At 47.1% G+C, this 26,015-nt stretch overlaps 2 protein-coding genes across 2 annotated transcripts in view; one reads left to right on the top strand and one right to left on the bottom strand.

Annotated features, from left to right (window-relative positions):
- The window catches only part of LY9 (lymphocyte antigen 9), a 32,642-nt gene extending 22,213 nt beyond the window's left edge, over positions 1-10,429 (top strand). The window contains exons 5-10 of the mRNA XM_008058731.1: positions 746-1,015; positions 3,713-3,814; positions 4,800-4,853; positions 7,892-8,181; positions 8,534-8,605; positions 10,361-10,429. Of these exons, the coding sequence (XP_008056922.1) occupies positions 746-1,015; positions 3,713-3,814; positions 4,800-4,853; positions 7,892-8,181; positions 8,534-8,605; positions 10,361-10,429 (857 nt within the window). The remainder of the gene's footprint in view (positions 1-745; positions 1,016-3,712; positions 3,815-4,799; positions 4,854-7,891; positions 8,182-8,533; positions 8,606-10,360) is intronic.
- A 4,005-nt stretch (positions 10,430-14,434) lies between these two features.
- On the bottom strand, positions 14,435-25,680 carry CD244 (CD244 molecule). Its single transcript, XM_008058730.2, has 9 exons — positions 25,608-25,680; positions 24,780-25,115; positions 24,415-24,690; positions 22,619-22,723; positions 22,097-22,164; positions 19,978-20,037; positions 17,591-17,656; positions 15,578-15,634; positions 14,435-14,515 (listed from the first exon to the last, which is right to left on the bottom strand). The coding sequence occupies exons 1-9, from the start codon at positions 25,678-25,680 to the stop codon at positions 14,435-14,437; spliced, it is 1,122 nt and encodes a 373-aa protein (XP_008056921.2).
- Positions 25,681-26,015: the final 335 nt, after the last annotated feature.

Raw genomic sequence — 26,015 nt, 5'->3', positions numbered from 1 at the left:
GGGACAGAACTGATATCTACCTCCTCAACCCTGGGCCTCACGGGAGCTTGGCTTGGCAATTTGCATGGTTTACATTAACCAGTTCCCATACCTATTCCATTCAGTCAACATCCTCCCTGACTGAGTCTGTTGGTGCCTAGGTGCCTGTGAAAAGTGTCACCATTCATGGGCCTGTTAAAATATGTAACAGGTCAGTCAAGTCCATATCTCCTGCATACAGTGAGTCACACATAGAAGAATCCACAAGAAGACTAAGTAACAGTAATAAAACGGGAACAAATGGAGCCATCTTTCTTATTCCTTTAAAAACTATTACATTTGTTGAGCAACTACTCTGTGCCAAGTGCTGTGCTCACCTCTCATATACATAAACAGATTAGATAATGGAGACTCATAATGTAAGCCTTGAAGGGTTTTAGAGAGCATGGGAGTATTGCACCATTTGTGTTGATTGGTTTGCTTGTTTTTCACAACTGTAAGTACACTTTATGGAATGAGGCAGTATCTTTCTTTTTTCACTTTTCATTAACTCCTTTATTTCACACCTGAGCATGAAGGCCCTCAGAGGTAAAGTGGTGTGTCTAAGATTTCACAGGTCGTGAGGAAAAGGCCAGGTGCACTCCAAAATGCCTTCAGTGTCCACACACAGTTTCACAAATAGGTTTTCAATGAGTGAAGACGAGGTGAGTACCTGGTGGCAGGGTAGACTCCACAGTGCAATGGATCTGCCTTTCTTCTCTCACAGGGAGGCTGGTGAAACCAAAAATCACCTGGAAACTTGGGCCCACCAAGGACGGCACCTGCAGAGTCAGCCTGACCTGCTCTGTGGAGGATGGTGGAAACAATGTGACATACACGTGGACGCCCCTGCAGAAGGGAGCTATTGTGTCCCAAGGGGGATCACACCTCAACATCTCATGGAGAAGTGATGAAAATCGCCCCAACCTCACGTGCACGGCCAGCAACACTGTCAGCAACAGCTCTCACCAGTTTCCTTCTGGAAATATCTGTTCAGGTTGTGCTCCATGTCTTCCTTCAGGCCGTGGGTCTTGAGGCCTCACATCCAAGAGAATTTGCATGCTGAGTGGTTCTTTACAAAGTACAGCCAGGGAGTTTGGGTGAGAGTCCTCTAACATGGCACATTTCAACAGAAATAGAATAGGAGCCATGTATGCGATTTTAATGTTCTAACAGCCACATTAGGAAAAACAAAAAGAAACTGGTAAAATTAATTTTAATAGTATATTTTATTTAACCCAACGTATCCAAAATATCATCATTTCAATATGTATTCAACACAAAAAAATGACTCATGACAGTTTGCATTTTATTCTATATTGAGCCTTTGACAGTCAGTATGTATTTTACACTAATGGCACATCTCGATTCAGATGTTAAATTTCCACTAGAAGCACTTTATTCAGATTTCATAAAATTTACAGTTGAAAAAATCGATTGACATACCCTCGTTGTTTCAAGCATGCTTATGAGTTTTCAAGAAGGAATCGAGCAGTCATTTTAAAATGTAAATGTAAATTCACTAAAGTTAAGTAAAATAAGCAGTTTAGTTTTTCAGTCACACCCACCACATTTCAAGGGTTTATTCATAGCTGCAGCTGCCATACTGGGGAGCACAGGGTGAGGGGCTTGAGGAGAAAGGCCGATGGGGAGCGGATATGCAAAGGCATGTGGACTACATAGGAGCAAGGGCTGCTTGAGTGGTACTAGAAAGGATGCCAAGTGGCTCCCCCTAGATGCCAGACTCTCTTCTAGGCTTTGTGCATTTTTTCACAGTCTTCACTACAATCCTACACAGCAGATTTTTTTTAAATTTTGAGCCAGATTCTCACTCTGTTGCCCAGGCTTGAGAGCAGTGGCACCATCATGGCTTACTGCAGCCTCTACCTCCTGGGCCCAGGCAATCCTTCTGCCCCCAGATTAGCTAGGGTTACAGTCGTGTGCCACCCCACCCAGATTTTTTTTGTGGGGGGTGGGGAAGATGAGGTCTTGCTATGTTTCCTAGGCTGGTTTCAAGCTCCTCGGCTTAACCGATCTTCCCCACCTCAGGCTCCCAAAGTACTGGGATTACAGGTGTGAGCCACCATGCCTGACCAAAAGCAGATATTTTTATTATCCTCCTTTTCATGGATAAAGAAACCAACACTCAGAAAGGATAAAGGACTTGCCCAAGGTTGCTCGTAAAAGCAGAATTGGAACCCTGGGCTCTATCTTCTGCTTTTCCCTAGAAGGAAACAAAACAAAGGTAAGGTCTACCAGGATCTGTCAATGCTGGATCAGACTGTTTCTGGTACACAGATCTAGCGTCCAATTCAGTGGGAATCTGGACTCTTTCTGTCTCTAGCCTAGAGCTCCCTTCATATCATTTACAGAATGGGATGGTGTGTGGGGTGCTTAAGGGTGCTGTGGGATCATTCAATCTGAATTCAAATCTCAGGTCAAATCCTTAAAACTCTGTGACAAGCCAGGCACGATGGCTCAAGCCTGTAATCCCAGCAATTTGGGAGTCTGAGGTGAGAGGATTGCCTGAGCCCACGGATTTGAGACCAGCCTAGGCAACTTGGCAAGACCTCATCTCTACAATAAATCCAAAAAGTAGCCTGGCATGATAGCACACACCTGTAGCTCTGGCTATTGGAAGGCTGAAGCAGAAGGATCGCCTGAACCCAGCAGTCGATGCTGGGGTGGCCGTGAGCGTGCCACTGCACTCCAACCTAGGTGATGGAGTAAGACTTTAACTTAAAAAAAAACTCTGTGACACTGTTATGACCGAGTAAGCGAGAAGAAGTTACGCCAGCAAGTTGAGTCTAATTAATTATGAATTTATTAAACGCGCGGGTCAAGAGTAGGCAAATGCTAGAAAAACTCTTGGCAAATTGATGCAGTTGGTGACAAGCTTTTATAGGTAAAATTTGTAGCATTTGCTATGTGGCAACTTAGTGACCATAGCAACTATTAACTAACAACTTGGCAACCAAAATGGGAACTTTTGATTGTTAGTGAGCTTTGGTTAATTTTATGTCCTAGGTATAGCCAGTGTCCAGAAAGTCCCTGTTCTGCCATTAAGATATAGTTTAAGGTAGTTACATAGAGACAAAGAAGAAGAATCATTATACAATGGAGTTACCTTGGTTAGGTCATTAACAGAATATAAGAACAAACTATGAAAATGTCAAAGCGTAACATTTGATTTCAGCTAACAAAGCATACAATTACATGGAAGATATGGCAAAGGAGTTCTGGAACCGTCATCAGGCAATGGTCAGCATAACCTGCCCAAAGGAGACAAAGCTGGAGGTTTGTGGTCATGGGAACGTTACTGTAATCACACTTAGGCATTGATTCTTAGGTCAGGCAGGTAACTAAGATAAAAGTTTTAAACAAAATGGAGTAGGCTGGTTAATATTATTACTTTGCTAGCAATTTGATGTTATTAACTGATTTAGCTTATTTCAACACTGGCAAGCCACAAGCCTGTCCACCAGTGACTGTGTCTGCCCTAGGTACTGCTGTAACCTCTTGCCTTGGACAATGCTTGCTCAAAAACTGGTTGTAGAGTGAATGAATGAAAAGAAAAACTGCAATATCACGGAACTTTGGAGGACAGGTGGAATGGCCATTATGTTAAGTCCCTTGCTTGCTCCTATCTGTCTTGTCACTATTTGTATTAATAGCTCTCATTTTCTCTTCAAAGGGCCTGAGGGAAACATGAGACTTTGGACTGTCCTCTCCCTGATGGTTTGCCTTCTGTGCTTTGGAGTCTTTGGCCTGTGCATCTGGAAGCAGAAAAGACAGCGTGGGTTTCTGAGGTCAATGGCATCCGCCAGCACTAGGCCATTTCCTGGGACCTGTGGAGTCTTCTCTGTCCTCATACAATACTTCCCTAATCCTCCCTCCCAGCACCTCATTTCTTCTCAGAGTGATTGGAGAGGTGTGCCAGTTGGGATTCTATATTTACAAATAACTGAAACCCAACTCAGAATGGCTTAGACAAAAAAGGGTGCAGGGAAGGGGCAGGGAGAGTGATTTACTATTTTGCCACTTATATCATCAATCTGTGGGGAAGGCAGGGATAGAGCTGGTTTTATGGACAAATGTCTCTAGGGACTCAAAACTTCCCAGAGCTCTCCATCTCTCTATTTTCTTTCTTTGAGCTAGCTTCAACTCTTCTAGTGCAGCCAGCGGAGGAGTGGGATGGAGGTGGGGGAAGGGTGTACCTCCACACAGCATCTGGTAGCTCCAGACTCACACCTACTAATAGCTCTGATACTAGAAAGAGAAAAAACATGCTCCCCTCCAATTCCAATTGAAGGATGCTAAAAACATCCCGGATTGGCCCAGGCTAAAGTCATGCAGCCAATGCTTGAACCAATCACTATAGCCAAGGGGATATATGCTATTATGATTGGCCGCACCCTTTAGAATCTGGTATTCGAGTGGAAACAGTAGTTTCCAAAAACAGCAGCATGCTAGAGCACATAGGGCCCCCGGAAGAAGTATTGTTATCAGGCAAACCACTCTGACTGCTATGACAGAGGATCTGGAGCCCTCCCTTCTAGAGGGCTGGCAGGAAACTTCAGAGCCCCCGTGAAGATAGCCCTAGAGTCTGTTCACCCCTTCCCGTGGCCTGTACTCAAATCAGGTTTCATCTCTCCTCCCAACACCTCTTCCCTGTCTGTGTCCCTGGAAGTCTCTCCCCTTCTTGTTTGATTCTCACAGAATCAAAGACACCTCTCACCTCACGATCCTCTTGATAAACCTTCTCTAATTTGATTTCTCAGGTTCAGACCCAGTCTTCAGTTCCAGCCAAGCTGAGGCCTCAGCTGACACACCAGGTAATATCACCAGTGACTCAAACTATGAGGTTCCTGTTCCAAATGGAGGCTCATCGGCCTGGCTACTCAAAGTGTAGACTATCAACCGGCATCATGAGCCCTACCCAGGAGATTGTTAGAAATGCAGAATCTCGGGCACCCCCCAGAATACTGAATCCAGATCCGCATTTTAACAAGATCCATAGGCAGCTCCTATGCCCATTACAGTTGGAGAGGCAGTGTGCTAAAGGAGCAGAAGCCACACCAGGATGGACCCCTCAGGGATGGTCACCAGAGCTAGGAGAGGCATCTGTCCACCCAGGTCTCCAGGGTTTTGTCCATCATCACCTGGATGTGGCCTCAGATGAGTTATTTTCTCCACTCTGAGAATAGAGAAAAGCCAGATGGAATAATATATCTGTGGCAGAAGCTAAGAAAAACTTAATTAAAATTAAACCCCATGAGACTGTGTAGACATCTATCACTCAAGAGCATCACATAAAAGTAGAACAGTTCTGATGGATGTTGGGGTAGAGAGCTGAGGTGCCTGCACTTACTCCTCTGCTCCTATCCAACAGTATCCTAACCACCACCTTGAACTCTGGAGCTCTGGAGTGCTAAGAAATACCCAAACTCTACCCACTCCAACCAAACCCTGTTAAAAAAAAAAAGAAAGAAAGAAAAGAAAGAAAGGAAAGGAAAAGAAAAAAAGTCGGATATGGTGGCTCACTCCTGTAATCTCAACACTTTGGGAGGTTGAGGTGAGAGGACTGCCTGAGTCCAGGGGTTTGAGACTAGCCTGGGCAACTCGATGAGACCTCATCTCTACAATAAATCATAAAAATTAGCCAGCCGTAATGGCACATGCCTATATTTCTAGCTACTTGGAAGGCTGAGGCAGAAGGATTTCCTGAGCCCAGCAGATCAAGGCTGCGATGGCCATGAGCGTGCCACTGCACTCCAACTCAAAACATACACTCTCTCTCTCTCTCATGCCACCTCCCATGGAGATAGAGTCAGAGGAGGGATTGGGCAGGGGCCAGGGGCTCAAGCCACCTGACAATACAGGCTTTCTGGTGGGAAAGCATAACCAAGAGAGGAGGCAAGGAAGAGAACTGGGCTGGACCTCAGAGCTCCCCATCGGCTTCCTCCTCACCATTGGCAAGACAGAACTCGGGTCTCCCCCACCTGACCCTACTTCTTTGGTCCCTGGACAGAGGGGGAGTAAAGATATGTTGGGACTGCAGTATCCCCTGTCTCTCCACCCCCCACCCGGCACCCCTTCTCAGCCCCTAGGACCTGCCTGTTCCATCTCTCCCTGGTCTGCTCTCCTCTAGACCAACTGCTGTGCATTAGTTCATGCTGTTACCAGTTTGTCACTTAATCAGATCCTTCCTTTAGAGGAAAAGTCATATATTCATATAGTGAACAGTTAAAAGCAACTCTCTTCCATTTTCCAAGTCTCTCCTCCAGAGACAACCATTGCTAAGATTTATGCACATCTAAATCCTTTCAGAGACTTTTAATGTGTTTTCAGGCCTCATGTGTATCTGGAGGGGAAGGTCCCTTAATTTCACATATGGGAGCAACCAGTAACACTCTTCTGAAACTTGCTTTTTTAGCTTAACAGCATGACTCATCAATTAGAATATGCAGGTTAAAACTCTCATTTATTCCGTTCTACAGATTTATTTAATTTACATATTTAACCAGTCCTTATTAACAGACATTCTCATCCCTTGTTACTTCTTCCCTAAAATACAATAATAGTTTCCTAACTTGCCACTCCCTCTCCGGTTTTCCTTTTATCCTTTCTGCTCATCGCTTTGCTGAGCTCAACTCTGACTACTCTAGAATCCTCAATGGCTCCTCATGGCCTCTGTGGGTGGTTCAAATGCCGTATAACCTGGAAGTCCGTTGCATGAGTTCTAGGTAGGACAATCGAGCTCTCCCTCTTATTAGTGACACAATTCAGTCCCTAAGCTTCAGTTTCCTTATTTGCAAAGTGAGGGGACCTGCCTCTCAGAGCTGCTGTGAGGACCAAGGGGAGTAACGATGCCCACAGTGCTCAGGCAACAGGTGGCCATTACTCTTTTAGCTCAGTGTTGAGCCAGAGCCCACTTTATCTACTTTTCTCCTTCACAAAACCAGGAGGGGGCAGTATTGAGAGGTGGTTAAGAGCATCAGGGATGAGGCTACTTGCATGCAAATCCTGGCCCCACCACTTACTCAGGCAAATACTTAATCATTATGGGCTCCAGTTTCCTCGTCTGCAAAAAAAAAGATAAGGGTAGTTATTGTCTATGTTTCATGGAGTTTTATGCAGATTAAATAAGCGTATTCATGAAAAGCATTTAGAACAGTGCCTGACACACAATAAGCACTCAGTAAATGTGAGCCTTGGGTCAAACGCTCTGCTTGATGTGCCCAAAGGCAGGGCTGATTCCCAATCCGTGAGCCACACCAGTGTTCTCAGCAGGCATTCCTTCCAAGTACCCTACGCCCTGGCCAATGCAGTTGCTAAATATGTTTAGTGTCATCCTTTCCCAAGAGGGAAGACTGCATGATCTTCGCTGCTTTCCCAACCAGAGGCCATCTGCTCTCAGCTCTGTGTCTTCCTCATCGTTGTCATGTGACACTGGTTATCTAAGGACTCGACCCCCCTAGCCTGACTGTGTGCTCCTCCAGGACTGAGTCTGTTTACCTTTATGTTTCCCTGAGCACCTGTCATGGCGCTTGGTATGAGTGATCCTGCCTCGCCAGTTCTGCTCACCGAGAGTTGCTGAGTCCATTACATGTCACACTCAGTGAAAGTTTATCAAATGAATAAATAAACGCATGCCGGAAAGGAAGGAGGAAGGAAGAGTGGGATGGAAGACCCCGAGGGAAGACAGGAAAAAACAACTCCTTCCCTTCTCTAGGGCTCATGCAGCCTCAGAGCAGGTTGGGTCCTTGCAGCAAAGCAAGAGGGAGCTGGGGTTGGCACGCTCTTATCAGCCATGCATAGTGTGTTTCAGAACCCGCGGCTAGTCGCACACTATACACTGTGTTCTCCCAAGGGTATGAGAAGTTGGATATTCCCTCTAAGCCTGCCAGACAACAGCCTCCAGCCACCTCAGACAGCAGCTCTGACAGCAACGTCACAACTGAGGAGGATGAAGAGAGGCCCGAGATGCCCAAGACTATCAATGGAAGAGATGAAGTGTATGACCTGGTCACTCAGGAAGACACTGAATGTGACTCAGCCTCTGAAGGCCAAGAGTATGATCTCGTCACTCCAGATGACACGGTAGTTAAGCCTATGGTTGAAGGGGACACAGAGTATACGCAAGTGTTCTTCAATTTGCAGGTGAGCTCTTCTGATCAATACTCTGTCCTCCTCTTCCCACTTCTAGGACCATCCTGGATGACTAATTCCTGGGGACAGGACCAAGGGCATATGAGTCCTGCCCATATTTACCAAACCTTGCAGTCCTGGGGAATGGAGGGACTTGTGCCTCGGTTCCCGTTCTTGGGCCGTTAATCAGGGAAGTGTTGGGGAACCAGAGCCATTTGTCCCCACTGTGCCAAGACAGCTCCCACCTTCTGTATGAGACCAGACCCTGGTGGGGGGCGGGGGAAGCATCCCCTCTGCTCCAGAGATGAGGGTGAAACTCTGGCTTTCATCTGATGATTTAGGCTGGTCTGATGTTCTGTTACAGGGAAAGATCCCTGTTTCTCAGAAGAAAGAGAGCTCAGTCACGATCTACTGCTCTGTACAGAAACCTCAGATGGTAAGAACAATCTTCTCTGACTCCCAAGGCTCATAAAGTGAGAAACTATCCCCTAGAGCATTTTAACTGAAATCCTAGATTCCCATGACTGAGGAGCTTAAATCTACACACCATGCATCCCCCAGATACAGTAAGCTAGAGAAAAGAAAATGTTACTAAGAAAATCATAGGGAAGAGAAATATATTTCCTATTTATTAAGTGGGATTGGATCATCATAAAAGTCTTCATACTTTAGTGCCCACTTGATATGGAAGTTCTCAAACCTACTTTAGTTATCGTTTTCTGACATCCATCTCTGCATGGTGAAGGTTGACGCTATCCCTCGTCATCTTTTTGTTGAGTAGACTGAGGCGGTAGAGGAGGAGAAGAAAGGAAAAAAAGAGAAGGAGGAAATGGTCATGCTGACTCAAGGAAGAGAAGAGATAGAGAGGGTGGCAGAGGAGGTAAAAGGGGCAGACACACTTGGTATAACTTTTATTGAAAACAAATCCACATATGAGTGTACCTATTGAATGTAAACACATGTTGCTCAAGGGTCAACTGTACTTGACTCCTTAAATTATGTGCGTAGTTCCCAAGGGTTTTTCAGATATTAGAGGTGGGAGATATCATTGTCCTGAGAGAAAGAGAAAAGACTTCATGAAAAAGTAATTTGGGTTGGACCTTAAAAGAAAGAATTTGCTCAGTAAACACCTGCTCAGATGTGTGTTTAGTTCAACCATCCTCTGACGCTTCCTGACTTATAGATTGGTCTAATGTTTAGCTAAGTAGAAACCCTGTCTTTGAACTTGAGGCCAAATCTATGCTGTTGACTGCATTCCCGGAGCTGATTCCACTCCCACCTGGCCCTTTGTGTTTGGGTCAATACTGGTCAGACTTAAAGTCATGGACATCAGTCTCTGCACTGAGTTTCAGAATAATCACGAGTCAGCATATGCCTGGTCAGTTCTTCAAAATGCCCACACTGACCTGGGGACTTAAGATCCCTAAAGTCCTCCTCACTACAGCATAAATGGAGATCAGTGTGTGTCCTTAGCCAAGCTTTTAACAGAATTTATCCCTTGTTTTCAGGATTTTCAGGACCAAGAATTCTGGCTCTGGGTCTCAGGCAGCCTTTAGTGCCCACTTGACCTGGAAATTCTCAAACCCACTTTAGTTATCATTTTCTGACATCCATATCTGCACAGTGAAGATTGATGATATCCCTGAGATGTTGCTGGTCCCCAACTCTTTTCTGTCAGCCCAGATCTTGTCTTTCTTCAGAGCCCTCCCTAAACATCTCAGACAGGACATCCTAGGAACCCTTGGTATAGGAAGGTGTCCTGGTCCACCGTGCTACTTTGGAGCTTAACCTCTGCAATCTAAATTATCTCTGTATAAATGTTTGTCCTGTTTCTCCAGCCAGGGAAGAGACTGGGATCATTCAACAGTAGCTTCTTGAAGAAAGACCTCTTATTGGTTTTTTTTGTGTCCCCTGGATTTACTGTACTAAACTTCTGTGCATTGTCCTAGCCCAGAGTCCAGCCCATGGCCTTTACCATTGAAAGACTCCCCAGAAAAGCTTGTCATTGGCTTGGTTGGTTGCCCAATCCCTGGGCCAGAACATATGACCCCACTTCTGTAGGCTGGACCAGTGATAGCTTGGCCTTGCCTTCTTCCCTCTCACCAGCATAGGACTGAGGAAAGTCTCAGAGTCATCTGAGGCTGTATCAACCATATTCTTGTGTGGTTTTGTTGTTTATTTGGGCTCACAGGTGATGCCGCCACCACAAGAGAATGAACGTGAGTCTCCTGAAATCCCAACTTATGAAAACTTCATCTAAAAAGAAAAGATTTTTCTGCCTCTCTTCCGGGACCTGGGGTTGGAGAAGAAGCTGAGCCTTATAAGGCCTGTGGCTCCACAGACAGACACACCTCAGAATTTCCTTCAGTGTTTCAGAAACGCCTGGATTTGACCCCTCTCCCTCCTCTTCACATTCATGGCTTCCCAAGCCCATTAATAGTTCAGACACAGGCTCCTCCTTGGAGTCATGGGCTTCAGGTGTCTTAGACAAAGATATTTGTTTCCTGCACATTCCTTGTCCACTCACAGTATTTCCTCTTTAAAACTCCGCCAAGGCCGGGCGCGGTGGCTCACACCTACAATCCCAGCACTTTGGGAGGCTGAGGTGAGAGGATTGCCTGAGCCCATGGGTTCAACACCAGCTCGGGCAACTTGGTGAGACCTCATCTCTACAATAAATCAAAACAATAGCCGGGCATAGTGGCACATGACTGTAGTTCCAGCTACTTGGAAGGCTAAGGCAAAAGGATCGCCTGAGCCCAGCATGTCGAAGCTGCAGTAGCCGGGAGCACACCACTGCCCTCCAGCCTGGGTGACACAGTGAGACTCCAACTCAAAAAAAAAAAAAACCAGCTCTGCCAAGGCTGGTCAGATGTTGTTGGAGGGACCTAGACTAACTACTCTTTACCCCATCTTCCAAACAGCTGCTAAATTGAATTCAAGAACTATTCTCACACAAGGGCCCAAACTTCGATGTAAAATGATGTCCATCCCATTATTATTTAAAACAAAAGGTGGGAAATAACCTAAGTGTCCATTTAGGGAGAGTTCAGTTGAATACATGCAGTGACAAGCTCTGCCACATGTAAAGAACAAAGACTACAACATGCTGATGTGGAAGAAACTCTAAGACACACTGCAGAGTGGAAATTTCAGGACAGTGGGCATTGCATGTTGCCAACTGGATTAGAGAATGTGTCTATGTGCTTATACAGGCACAGAAAAGTTCTAGAAGGACATGCAAAAAATGAGTGATTGCCTCTGGGAACTGGGAATCTCAAGTTGACTTATTTTTTACTGCATAATTTTTTGTCCTGTTGAATTAAAAGCCGTATATGTGCATTACTCTTTGGATATTTCTTAAAAGTGCCTAAAATACCTGCTTTATATAAGTTTCCCATATGAGGCCTCCCCCCAAAAAATAATTTATCAAAAATTGTGTATTTATTCATACATGTTTAAACTTCAGTCACCTGCAAAGTACTCTCTGTGTGATGCAATATACCTATCGGGATGCTTTTTCCACTGCTCAGAACAGCTTTTGGACTCGTCCATTTTTATGCCTTTTAGTGTTTCTGCCGTTATTTGTTTCACCGCTGTCACATCTGCAAAACGTTTCCCTCCGAAGACTTTTTCATCCAGGAAACAAAAAAAAAAAAGTCGTTCCCGGCAAGATCAAGTGAATAGGGAAGATGTGGCACAGGGGTCATGCTGTTTTGGGTCAAAAAACAAAAAACAGTGTGGCAGGTACGATCATAAATCATTCATTATGAAATGGGCAAATGTGTTGAAAGAATCTCCAAAAAATTCACTAAAGTTGATTGCAGCTTCTCACAATACTAGCTGATGCACTGATGTCAATGGGTTTCTAGAACACCTTCTTTGCAGGGGAGGCCTGTGTCATAAGGGGCCCACACTCCAAAAAATAATTCCGGATATTTTGGGGTCCCTCTTGTATTTACCCAAAAGAACTCCCCTCCTTATTATCCATCTGGATACAGAATAGCCACAATATCTCTCCTCAGAATTTTGGCCACAGCCATCCCCGTGCCTGTAAGATGCACTACACTTGACTTATATTCATGATACACTAGTATCCATTGGTGTTCCATGCGCCTTGTGGCCCATCTGTGTCCTTTAATGTCATGCTCCCGTGGTCATGCTTGCCTACACACAGTCCTGGAGAAACTGTGGCATCTGCAGCCTGCAGTGGGTCCTCCGGTGCCTCAGGCGATGCTTCATACTCAGAAGGAGCTTAAAGACTGCTTGTTCATTGACTGACTCATAGCATGGATAATTATCTTTGTGAGGCATTATCATAGAAGCTCAGCAATGAAACACACAACGTGATGAGGCTGTATATCTTACACTCCAGAGGGGAGCATCCCATTGAGTCCCTCCTGCTCCTTAAACAGATATGGCCAGTTCAAGATCTGCACAGCACAGGGTGTATGAAAGGCCAGTAGCAGTCAATGGTCAGTGTCCTCGGTGTTCATCTGTGCTGTTTCTGACCCTGCTGCCTCTGATCCTGTCACTTCCTGCCGCCTCTACTCACCAAACTGTTAGGCTCTGCAACTCAGCTCCCGATACCTGCCCCAGGCCACCAAATGCCTTTTGAATCAATTTCCCTGGTTTTTAAACTTGGCATTTGCTTTAAGATGTGGTCTGTCCATACTTCTCTCCAGAAGGACGCCAGCCTGGGCAGCCCACAGTCTCCAGGTGAGAGACTGGAAATGGACACTGGTGTATCATGCATGTAAGTCAAGTGCAGTGCACATTACAGGCAGGGCCACAGGGCTGTGGCCACAGTTTTGAGGATAGATGCTGTGGCTGTTCTGCATCAGCCTGGACAATAAGGAGGGAAGTTCCTTTGGGTAAATATGGGAACCTTATATGAGGCCTTGGCTGTCCTTCACGGGGCTGATGGTCCCTGGGATCTCTCCTCTGCTGTCCTAGCATGAACAATGTTGGGAGACACCGACATCTCACCAGGAAGCCAGACCTTCTGCAGCAGAATTTGAAAAGACTTGTTACTGAATGGGTCCCAGGTGTCCTTTGGCTGCTATAGAATAAAAACACAGAGTACGGAAAAGATGCACACATTTAATTCAGGCAGGGAACTTGGACTACCTCTGAAGAACACCACAGTTTTATATTAAATTTTTATGTTAGATATGGGAGGTGGGGTAACTGGAAAAGTAGGCTCTGTGCAGTATCGCCTGCTGGAGTCCCCGAGTGAGTCCCTCCCAGGTCATGTGCGTCCCCTTCCTGGCCCACACAGACTCAGCCCTGCTCCCCACAGCCTTGTCGAAGGGGTCTGGCCTGAAGACCCTGGAGTCCAATAGCGTCTAGTTCCCAACAGCCTCACCTTCAGCCCTCGGCTATCTGAGTCCTCCCTTCTGCATGTACCTTGGGGAACCTGCATCAGAACTCAGAATTTACATGGAATCTGGTTTCTGAGAGGCTTCTTCTGTGAAGCCAAAATAGACCTCTAATGATGAGTCTTTGTAAACCAAACGTCGTACTGGACAAAGCTGGTCTCACTGCCAGACTACCATGGCAGTGTGTGCTCTGGGTGCCTTTTCTACTCAAAGAGGGGCTGACTTTGCACCATCACCCACTCTCTCTTATGCCCACTCACCCTGGTGACCAACTGGCCAGAGGTAAACATGTGAGATGTGGGAGAAAAGATTTTTCTCTGCATTTGAGTAAAGACCAGGCCTGACCCCAGGGAGAACCTTCCGTCAGCTCAGTCAGACAGTTTCGCCCCACAGAGGAGGACTGTCTCCTCTTTCTCAGAGTCACCATTGTATTTCGTTCCTCTTCTTTGGAAGATGGGCCTGGGCCAAGGGAGGATCTAGAAACGCAGACATCTCAGATCAGGGAGGAGGAGACAAGTGACAGGCTAGAAAACCAGGGGAGGGAATTTCAATGTCAATAACAACACCCTGCCTTGATGTAGCTCTTTATAGATCACAAGCACTTGGAATCTTTTGTGAACGATTCCATTCTCTTTTGTGAATCTTTTGTGAACGATTCCAGCCTCTCCATTCATTCTTTTCTGATCCGTAAGTTGGAAGACACTATTTAACAGCCTTGACCTGACAGTGGCTGTTAGAAATCATTTTTAAGACAAAACATAGACCACGAATAAGCTTTCGTATCCTCTCCAGACTGTTCTAGAGAGAGTCATGTGTCTTCATCCATCGTGAAGGTTTCCATAGCAGAAGCCGCTGTGCAAGAGAAGTGAGAGCCACTACAGCCACTAGGAGTAAACATAAAAGCTTTCCAGCTCTTTGCGGCTCAGTCCAGTGGGGTTCTGGGCTTTGGATCGTGTATTTCCAACCTGCAGAAGAAAAGAAGAAACTTCAGACCTTCTCACTAGGGAGACCCTAATAGCAATCCCATGCGGGTATGAATTATTCTTCTCATTTCATGGATTAGGATGAATCTTGGAGAAAATTCAGAGAAAACCACCAGTGTGAAGTAAGGAGGGATCTGAATTCAATTCTGGCTCTAATTTTAGCGCTCTCTTAACCATTCATGCTTCATTGTGGCCCCCCAAACTGCCTTATCCTCTACACCCCTGGAATGTCTGCTTGGCTTTACTGGTGGGCTAAAAAGTCAGGAATCCCAGCGGGTAGCCACCCACCCTCTCCAGTGTGACAAATGGCAACATCTTTATTGACTGACAGGCAGAGGCTCAGGGGCAGTATGAGGCTAATGGGTGGGAGTGCTCTCCGTGCCTTGATTTCTCTGGATATCAATGGAAAGTATGATCATACCTACCTTGTAGCATTCTGTGGGAACTAAAAGTACTTCATGTGAAGACACTGGCAGGTTGCCTTATGCATAAGAACTTCCCCAATAAACGCTGAGTTCCTCCTTTGCACTCCCTAAATGCTCTGATGGGAGTCAGTTCAGCCACCAGGCTCAGGAGTCTGCTCTGAAAGGTGTCTTCCCTAGCAGAAGCTTAAGATCACTCACTTCCTAAGATAGTCCCCAATAACTAGCCAATTTTAGAAAATAATTTAGGGTCACTTATTATCCCTTCTGAAAACACACACACACACACACACACACACACACACACACACCCTTGGAAAGGAGAGATGCCCGTTTGTGGCCCACAGCCCGGGAATTAGCTTGAGGAAAGCCCTAATTTAGAACCCAAGTTGCCCAATCAGAGTCAAACTGAACACGTGATATACTCTTGGGTTGGACCCTAAGTCTCCATGAACCTCACTGCCTTCATCTCTAAACCAAAGATTTGCATTAGAAGGCCCCTAAAATCCCTATAACTCTGAGACTGGATGGACAACCTTTCATAAACATACCCTCTCATGGCTGGACCCCAGAGCTAAGCTACAGACACTAAACCCATTCAGGAGGAGTTCCAGAATCTTACCTCCTCATAGATGGTGCAGGCGAAGGAAGGGCTGTGGTGCTTCTGCTTGGATCCAGACTAGAAATTCAGAGAAGAAAGAATGCTTAACAAGATGAGAGATGCCCTGTTCCTACTGGTTGTGAGAGGCCCCAGAAAAGACTCAGGCCCAGAACAGCCAAGCGGTATCCTTACCAGAATGTGAGTAGACTCTCCTACCCCAGAAGTAAACAGTGGTGTTTACGGTCTACAGGGAAGACACAATACATACAGTGCCTTGCCTAAGATAGGGCTTTTCTGAACCAAAGTGAGATTTTGGTATTCTACCCCCACATACCCCTAAGGCCCTACATATGCACATCCCTAGTGCATACACAGATCCCCAAACACGCATAACTTTCAGGCAATCCTAATACAAACAATGGCCCAAACAGTGTATCGCTTCAACACAGAACATACACACACTCCTGCCGTAAACAGCTCAGGCACATAAATAATTGCCAGCCCTTGCACATACCCTGAACACAGGTTTTGTGAGTCACTAGAATTAAGAAGCACGTTCAATAGTATGTAGAGTTTTCATAACATAATACCAAAGCATGTGAACATGGGGCCTATGAGTATGCCCTTATATTTTGACATGTAATTAACAACCTCTCGGGCTGGGCACCATGGCTCACGCCTATAATCCCAGCACTTTGGGAGGCGGAGGCAAGAGGATTGCCTGAACTCATGGGTTCGAGACTGGCCTGGGCAACTTAGTGATACCTCATTTCTACAGTAAATCAAAAAATTAGCCGGATGTGGTGGTGTGTGCCTGTAGTTCCAGCTACTTGACAGGCTGAGGTGGAAGGATCGCCTGAGTTCAGCAGGTCAAGGCTGCGGTGGCCGTAAGCATGCCAACTGCACTCCAGCCTGGGTGACAGAGTGAGACTCCAACTCAAAATAAATAAATAAATAAATAAAAATAACAATCTCTCATGGTGGGATCCAAGTTGGTTGAATGACTTACTAGTAGGAAGGAGCTTGAATGAAAAGTCTGAGACTGTCGGGCTCGGTGGCTCAGCCTGTAATCCCGCGCCTTTAGGAGGCTGAGGTGAGTGAATTGCCTAAGCCCATGGGTTCGAGACCTGTCTGGGCAGTGAGACCTCATCTCTACAATAAATTAAAAAATCAGCCGGGCATGATGGCGTATGCCTGTAATTTCGGCTACTCGGAAGGCTAAGGTGGAAGGATCGCCGGAGCCCAGCAGGCCGAGGCTGCGGTGGCCGGGAGCAGCCACTGCACTCCAATCTGGGTGACAGAGTGAGACTCCAACTCAAAAAAAAAAAAGAAAAGAAAAGTCTGAGACTCTGTTCTCAACCCCTTGAAACACACAGCCCCTCTTCCACATGGATGCCCACAGCTTGCACATCCCAACTTCCCACACCACCGTGTTAAGGCCTGTGGTTCACACTGTGGCTCCAGCCTTGAGAGCACAAGTCTTCCGTCCCACACCAGATGCAATTAGCATCCTTGGGTACCAGCATGCCCACCTCTGTGGCTCCAGGAACAACAGAGAATGATGAGCTCAGCTTGCAGCAGGATCTGAGTGCACCAGGATGGGTCACCTCCACCCAGAGGCCTCCACCAGCAGGTGACTGGCCAGGACCTCTGTCTGTCACCTGAAAGTCACCACTGTGAGTTTCTAGGTCCCAGTTCCAGGAAATGAAACCCCTCCAGTGCCTCTCGCCACGGCCTCAGTTGGCCTACTAAGGACCCTGTGGTTTCCTTTTCTGTCTCTGATATCCTTTTCTCCAACACCAAAGCCTAGAAAACCCTCAAACCCACTTCTCTCTTCGTCTGGATGCTGTTATTTTTCTCATTGACCCGTTATTATGTAAATATAGTCATGAAACAGAAGCCGCTCAGATACCTGCAATGGAAGACACCTCACGGACGTGTACACACACCCCATGAACATGCACCTGTACACATGCCTGCATGCGCACATCCTCATCAACAGCACCCCACCCCGCTCCAGAGGGAGAGACTCACCTTCCCGGAAGGCTGTATGAACGCATATAACGTATTTGAGGTTTCACGTGATGTGGAAACAGGAGACTGATAAGAAGAGAAAGAAACCATTTCAGCACAACCCTAGGAAAGTCAAGTCTTCTATCCCTCGGCTTCAGCCCTGCCCTTAAGAAGGAAGCTTAAGTGTTAGTGAAAAGGACCCTGGACGAGCCAGCGACCAGGCGACCTGCATGCTACCTCAGTCATTAATGATCTACGATTTGTTGAGCACTTATTTGATACATGTGCTCTCTCCCAGTCCTTTTAATACTCCTGTATGATGGGAATGGTCATAAGTTGCCCCATACACAAATGAGGTTGCAAAAACAAAGACTCGAGGAAGACAGTGCGTGTACAGCAGGAGCAGCATTCAAACCCAAGACTCCCAGGGCTCTTTCCTCCACATCTCAGCGCCTCCCTTTGGTAAAGAGCCTGCCTTCTCTGGATCTGAACCAAGTGTCCCCTAAGGCAGGTAACCATCTGCCTTTTACCATGCTCTAGAGAAGGAATCTCATTCGCAGTCAACACCTAGTCTGAGAGGAGCCCTTCCTTACCTTTATTCAAATTCTTCCTGCTGGAGTTCAATGTGGGTAAAGCTAGAAAACTGGCAAACATCAATTGCTCTTACAATCAAATTTCTTTGCCCTACACTTTAGTCACCAAACTGAAGACATTGTTATATGTCTCAATTCTTTTTTTTTTTTAGTTGACGTCTTACTCTGTCACCCAGGCTGGAGGCAGTGGCACACTCATGGCCACCACAGCCTTGACCTGCTAGGCTCAGGTGATCCTTCTGCCACCCTTCCAAGTAGCTGGAACTATAGGCATGCGCCACCATGCCTGGATAATTTTTGATTTATTGTAGAGATGAGGTCTTGCCAAGTTTCCCAGACTGTTCTCAAACCCATGGGCTCAGGCGATCCTCTCACCTCGGCCTCCCAAAGTGCTGGGATTATAGCATGAGCCACTGTGTCTGACCGCAATTCTTTTTTTTTTTTTAATGAATCTTATTTCTTTCTTATTTCTTTTTTTTTTTTAATGAATCTTATTTCTTTCTTATTTCTTTTTTTCTGTTGCCCAGGCTGGAGTGCAGTGGCACAATCATGGCTCACAGCAACCTTGACTTCAGGGACAATCCTTCCGCCTCAGCCTCACAAATAGCTGGAACTACAGGTGTGTGCCGCCACCCTTGGCTAATTTTTTAAATTTTTTGTAGAGATGAAGTTTCACTATGTTGTCCAGACTGGTCTTGAACTCCTGGGTTCAAGCAATCCTCCTTCCTTGGCCTCCCAAAGTACTGGGATGATGGGTGTGTCACTGCACCTGACCTAACCATTTTTATTGGAAAATTTTATCACTGGCCACCAAACAGCAGTATTTCCCTTGGGAGAAATGTTCCAACCTGAGTTGTCATCTTAGAATGTGCTTCTCAGTCAGGCTCGGTGGCTCAGCCTGTAATCCCAGCACTTTGGGAGGCCGAGGTGAGTGGACTGCCTGAGCCCGCAGGTTCGAGACCCGCCTGGGAAACTTAGCGAGAGCTCATCTTTACAATAAACCAAAAATTAGCTGGGCATGGTAGCGCGCACCTGTAGTTCCAGCTACTTGGAAGGCTGAGGCGGAAGGATCGCCAGAGCCCAGCAGGTCGAGGCTGCAGTGGCCGGGAGCAGCCACTGCACTCCAGCCTGGGTGACAGAGTGAGACTCCAACTCAAAAAAAAATGAATATGCTCCTCCAGTTTATGGGTGAATTTCTCTAATCCTAGAATGTTAAAGGTGGGGTAGGGGGAGGTGGAGGAGACTCAGCATCCATGTGGCTCAGCTCTGCCACTACCAAGTCATGTGGCTTGAGTATACACTTCAACTGTGTCTCAAGTTCCTTATCTGTTATACGGAATTTAGACCACACTTAAATATATCAGAACTACTTCATGAGGCTGTTTGTGAGATTTATTCAGAAAATGATCATTATTGCTAAGTCGTAAGAAGATAGAAGGTACCAATACAGATCTATGTCTCCCCGAATACAAGTATTGGAATAAAAGAGGTCCCAAGTGCCAGAAGCAGCAGGGAGGAAAAACAGAATCCCTGAACAAGCATCCTCCTCCCACAGACTTCATCATCTGGCTTCCTGCCAGGCATTGGAGAAGGAATGCCCACATCAGGCTGTCCAACTGTAAGAAGCCTGAAGCCCCAGGGCCACGTGATCGTTTCAAAGAACTTATATGGCAGCTGAGCTGGGTCGTCTTCTGGACCCTAGGAAAATCAAGATCTTATTCTGCCAATCAAGGGTGTGAGTTTTTGGGGGGAGGCGGGGGCGTTAGGAAACCCCATGCATAGGTGTGGTATGGATTAGAGAAAACAGAGTGGTACCTGAGACTGAATCACTGAGTAGATGGTGCTCCCTTCTCCAGGAGGATTCTGCTCCCTCTCCTGCTCCTGCACAAGAAATAAGAAAGGAACAAGGGTAGCATGAGCAGACAGCTGGGTCTGACAGATTTGAATTGAATAAGGAAAAACAGCACAGAGAAGAAGGGCTTCCAGGAGCAGGGAGGGAGGTGGAAGGCTGGGGAGAGTCAATGGCCCCCAGGATAGGGAGAGACAGGAAGAAGAGCAATTTGCAGGGGAGTAGTCAGTGTCAGGAGCAAGAAACCACCCAGCCGTGAAGGCACTGGAACAGGCCTGCCCAAGGGGACTGCTGTCACTCTCTCCCCTTAGCAACTCTGAAACCCTGCCTTGCCTTTGCTGACTTCTCTACTAAACATGCAGCACAACCATTGACAGTTGGCAGAGCTCTGAGTAGGGCTGTGGCCTGAACCCCACCTCAGAGCACTAAAATTCAGAAGGCTTAACATTTCAAAGTCTAAGCCCCCTCTAGACCGGATCTCCAGAGCCAGCTTGCTCTTGGCCTCAAGCCAGACCAAGGCTTGAGGTGCTGAGTGGAACCCTGGACCTAGGGCCAAAAGCAGGGGACATAGATCCTTCCCGCTTCCTCCCTCTTGTTCCTGCCCCACAGGAGATTGGGGTGGAGGCATTCCATTCTGTTCATCCCTGAGCACTTATTTGGGCTCCGGTGGAGGCTGGTGGAGGCCAGCAGGGGACAGGTTAAACTCCCAGAAGTAAGAAGAAGCTGAGAAAAGCAGGAAAATGACAACTGTCCTTGAAGGCGGGAGTCATGGGCATCTGTCAAGAAACGGGAATGCTTTGCTTTTTATTCCTGCCCAGATTCGTGTGAAGTATCTCTGGAAAGGTTGGAGCTGGGTCCCAAAGTGAGACTACTTGAAACTTGAGATTCAGGCCTTCAAACTGGAGCCCAAAGTCAGCAGGGAGAGGCCAAGGAGGGCTGAGCCAGGAGGGAGGGGGGCAGGGGGAGCCAAGTACAAGAGGCTGTGGGTAGATGTGCCCACTCTCAGGAATTCTCACCAGAGTCTGGTATCAGTGGAAGAAACAAAGTTTCCTTTGATTTTTTGCACCCCAATATCCACTGCTGTGGCAGGAAAACAGACGAAGGGGGCTGCCCCAATTCCTGCTGAGCCCACACCTGTGAGAGGCTGCTTCCCTGCTCTGTGGTGCCGCACAGGACCTCACATATGTGACCAGGGCGAAAGAGCCCTCCACGAGTGCTTCCTGCACTGTGCTGCCTTGGTCAGCACCAGGGATGGCAGCAAGCAGGAGGCACTTCCTCCCCCATCTCCCCACCCTTCCCACCACAGTCAGTCAGTATTGTCTGGCCCATCAGGCCTTTCCCCCAAGCCTGCCACCACATCCTGTCCTGCTCAGGGCACAGCAGCAGGGTCATCTGCAGCCCCTTCACTGTTTCTTCTACATTCCTGGATGGTAGACAGAGTGGCTGCTGCCTACTGCAGACAGCGGCGAGGGAGGGTCCGGGAGGAGCCCACCCAGCTCATCAGCTTTGTCCCAGGCTGGTTACTCTCCCTACTGCTTTGATCAGACTCCAGCATCTCATCCCAGAAGGCTGTGAGCACGGACCACCCAGCCAGTTACAAAACTGTTAGGCTCTGGCTGGTCGTGGTTCCCAGCCTGCATCACAATTAAGGGACCCATGAAAGTCAACTCTGACTTGCTAAAGAAGAGAATTCGGTCAGACACACTAAAAGCAAGAAGGTCGTTCTCCTCCTGGCTCTCAGCCCAGCAGACCAGATGATAGCTGAGGACACGGGTGCGGTGAGGAGCAGTATCCTGCCTCTGCTGTGAACCCTGCATCCTCCATCCTTCCCAGCAGGTGCAGTTCTGCACGACATGCCTCTTGGGTCTCCCTTTCCCTGTTCTGCTCTTTTTGTTTTCCCTTTTACCTCCATGGCCAGAGCTGGAAAGCTGAGCTAGCAGAAAAGACAAACAGGGGAGGGCTGAAGATCATGCCCAGAGGATAATTGTCCACTCCTCCTCTTTGTCCTCCTGCTTTGAATGATCTTAGTCAAAAGAGCATCTCCCAGGTGAGTTGAGAGAGACCCCAGGCCCTAGGACACCATACTTGATTGTTCCTGGTTTTCAGATCCTTGATATCTTCATAAACTGTCAGAGACTCCTTGGGGCTGGTCTCTGCAGGAGGAAGAAAGCAGAGAACAGATCTGCAGAAATGTCCAGAGGCCCCCCTGTCGGGCTTCGACTTCTCACAGATCCCACCTCTACCCTAAATGGCCAAGACCTTAAGGTTCTAAAAAGGAGGGTGGTTAGTGCTGGATGCCCAAAGAGCAGAGGCAGCAACCACCACTGCCGTGCCTCCTCCATCAGTCTGGGCAGTCCCCCACCAAGCCAGCCATCCGAAGACAAATCTGCACATTGGGGACCAGACTGTGACTATCCAACAGCCACCACAGAAGGCGTGAGCTGGGAGAAAGGGGCTGGCAGCCGCTGCCCGCCCTCCCCCAACCACGCACACACGTGCCAACACTCCCGGAGGGAAAGATGTTGTGTGCCCAGGCAAATCTGGCGAGACTCAGGATCAGCTCACGGGATCCCAGGCCTCAGGCGCAACACAAGGACCTTCACTCACGTGACTGCTTCCTCTTCCTCCTCCACATGTAGAAGCAAGTGAGGGCGCCGAGAAGCAATGTGACTAGGATCACGATGGTCACCAAGAAGGGCCAAAATCTGAATTCTGGAGGATACAGAAGGCATGAGAAGTAGGCTGTCAGCTCCCCTTCTTCCTCCTTCCCACCTGTTGCTGCAGGGGCTGTCTCAAAACCCGCTCTCCTCTCTGATGTGACTTGTCTCCTCGTGCCCTACACACTCACTGTCAAGATTTTATCTTTGCTCCATTGGGCGACCTTCCCTGAGAGATGCCAAGAGCATGAATATTAATATCAGACAGGCCTGGTTTTGATTCTAAGTCTGTGCTACTTATCTAAGCCCCCTGGGCCTCTCAGAGTGTCTCTCTGTAAAAGGAGTTCATGATATCCACCTATAGGAGTTCATTACATGATCTAACACAGTTGACCCTCCAGATCCATGAGTTCCACATCTGTGGATTCAACCAACTGCAGGTCCAAAATACAAAGGAGAAAAATTGCATCTGTACTGAACAGGCACAGATTTATTTTCTTGTTATTCTTCCCTCCACCATGCAGAATAACAGCTACTTACATGGCATTTACATTGCATTAGGGCTTGTGGGTCATCTAGAGATGATTTAAAGGACACCGGAGGACATGCGTGGGTTATATGCAAATACAGTACCATTGTGCATCAAGGGCTTGAGCATCCATGGCCTTTGGCATCCAGGAGAGGAGGGAACAATCCCTGGACCAGTCCCCGGGGATGCTGAGGGGTGACTGCACGTGTGGAGCATCTGGTACAGCAGGCCTCATGTCTACCAACGCATCTGTTTTTAGCTACAACAAGCATTCATTGCACAACTGCGATGTGCTGGGCAGGCTTTCCCGTTTCACCTTCTTGCTACTCTATCCTTCACGCCCTTCCTCATCTGCACATCTACATTAATGTATGTGTCCAATCTATCATCCAACCAACAAGAGGAAAGGAAAGGAATGAAGTGTTCCAAGGAATGGGTGTTCCAAGTGCCAGTTGACCAGGCTCTTTGCAAATGTCATCTCATTTACTCTTAACGGCAATCCTGTGAGGTGCTTATTATCAGCACCCAAAGGAAATAATTGAGACTCAGAGAGGTGAATGAATCTACCTGAAACTACACAGTTTGCGAATGATGACGCTATCGTCGAAATGACCCAGAAGCTAGTGTCTTTGTCTACACCTTTCCTTGGTCTTGTTTCTTTCTTACCCGTAGTACTTAGCTTTGTTGCCCCACTTGGATCCTTAAGGATAGAGACTGAATCTTTTTTGTCCTGTAATGCCCATGCGGATGGCACATTTGTTTATCTAATACAAAGTAATGCTAGCTTCTCTCAAGGAACTCTCAGGACAAGCAGAAGCAACAACCCAAGAACTCTTCTACATGTCCTGTGATCACCCCGACACTCCCACTCCAGCTTATTGTTGTACAGTGTAGTTATGGCTCGGGGACAGTTGTCACTCAAGAGGAGAAAGCAGGTCTCCATCAGTCTCTCAGAGGAAGAAAATAAGGGTCAGGACCATAACAGGACTGTGGCCACTCCTCTCTCAAAAGATGGGGATAAAATTTGTTCCAAACTGGACAGGTCTGGTTTTACAGAAACTACATACTTGAAGGCCAGGACACCCTGGGAGAGGGCTGCAGGGCACATGGGGAGGAAGCCCAGCGATCTCATCTCATACGCAGGTTCTCTCACACATGTGCCTGCTTAAGAGGCCTAACTCCTCAGCCCCTGTTAGAGCCCAAAGTGCTCCACTTACCCCGGTGGGCATTCTGACAGTCCTGAGTGAGGTTCAGGGTCTGTTGTTCCCAGCTGATGGGGTTGCTGACATTGCAGGCATATATGTACATGCCATTGGCATCAATCTCCTCCTTCAGGTTAGTGAGGTTCTGTGCTTTCTGGATCAGCTCTGTCCCTCTGTACCAAGCATAGGTCACATTGTCGTTTCTGGAGACCACGCAGGACAGAGACACTTGGCATCTCCCTCTGTCCAGGCCCCTCCCCTGCCCCTGCAGGCGAGGTTTCTCAACTGGATCTGGAAGCAGAGATTCTGGTCAGAAAGGCACTGGGAACACACATCCTATAGAAATCAGAGGGGCAGGGCAAACAGTCCCATAGACTCACCAAATACAGAAACATTAAATTTGGTTTTCCAAAGGTGTCCACTATGTTCAGTGACTTCCAGACAGTAACAGCCACTGTCCTCCTGCTGAGCCGCCTTGATGAGAAGAGTAAAGTTTTTGATCGTATAAGTGAGTCTATTTTTGAAGAGATCTGAAGTTAAAGGTTCAGAACTCAGATTGGAATCATTCCTCCATACCAGTATTTCAGAATATTGCAGTTGTTTGGGCAGCTGCTTCTTCAAGAAAACAGTGTAAATGTTTGTCACTGTGTTGTTTAGCTGTAACTGGAGAGACATTTCTGAGCGGCCAACCACATGACTGATTGCACCTGGGCAGTCTAGAAAAGAGAACCAGGTTGAAAGAGACAAGAAGAGTGTCGGACCTGAACAGCACAGGCAGTTGGATGTGACTTTCCTTAAGCCAGTTAGGACAGGGTCAGGCATGAGGAGTCCAAAACCTAGGAGAACCTTAACGTGTACTCCCCAGATCTGCCTTCCCTTCTCCCCAAGTTCTGTGCCCCTAGTCTGAAGGATCCCACACACCAATAACTCTAGTTAAAATCTCTTGAGTACTTGCTACATAAGAGGTAAGTTTCAAACGCCTTACATGTTTTAACTATTTAACTTCACAATGACCCTCTGAAGGTCTTATTCCCATTTTACAGATGAGGAAACAATTAGAAATAACTTAAGGAACTGGCTCAAGTTACACAGTAAGAATGATGAGCTCGAAACTCAATCAGTTTGGCTTTAGAGGATGAATTCTTTACCACAATGTTATAACCACCTTATATGATGGGATTTGCTCCAAGCAACACTGAAGCAACTACTGGGGCCAGCGGTGACTGCCAGAAATTCTGAATGGCCAGACCCAGTAAGACTAACCCTCCGAGCTGAGCTCATGTTTCCTCTACTGTCTTCCCTAGAGCCAAAGTTATAATCCCCTCTTGTTAGCACTTGACACATGGGATTGAGGTCATGACTCATTAATGTTTGCCAATTTTTTGGTGACCAGAAAGTCTCCACCAGGATTGCTCCCTAGAAAACAATTAGAAAGAGAAAATAAAATTACACTTCCTAGGCATATCCCAGCACTTCCCTGTCAAGGAATCAAGATGAGAACTAGTGAGTATGGGGGTGTGCCAACCCAGGCTCTCAGTGAAGAAAACGGCGTTACTGCAGCTTTTTTTTTAAGGGGGGAAGCCATATGGGATGGCCCAGTAGGTGCAGAAAGAAAA

Source organism: Carlito syrichta, unplaced genomic scaffold (assembly GCF_000164805.1).
Source record: "Carlito syrichta isolate Samal-C Ts95f unplaced genomic scaffold, Tarsius_syrichta-2.0.1 Scaffold303604, whole genome shotgun sequence".
Classification (NCBI taxonomy): domain Eukaryota; kingdom Metazoa; phylum Chordata; class Mammalia; order Primates; family Tarsiidae; genus Carlito; species Carlito syrichta.
This window is presented reverse-complemented; position numbering and strand designations above follow the sequence as displayed.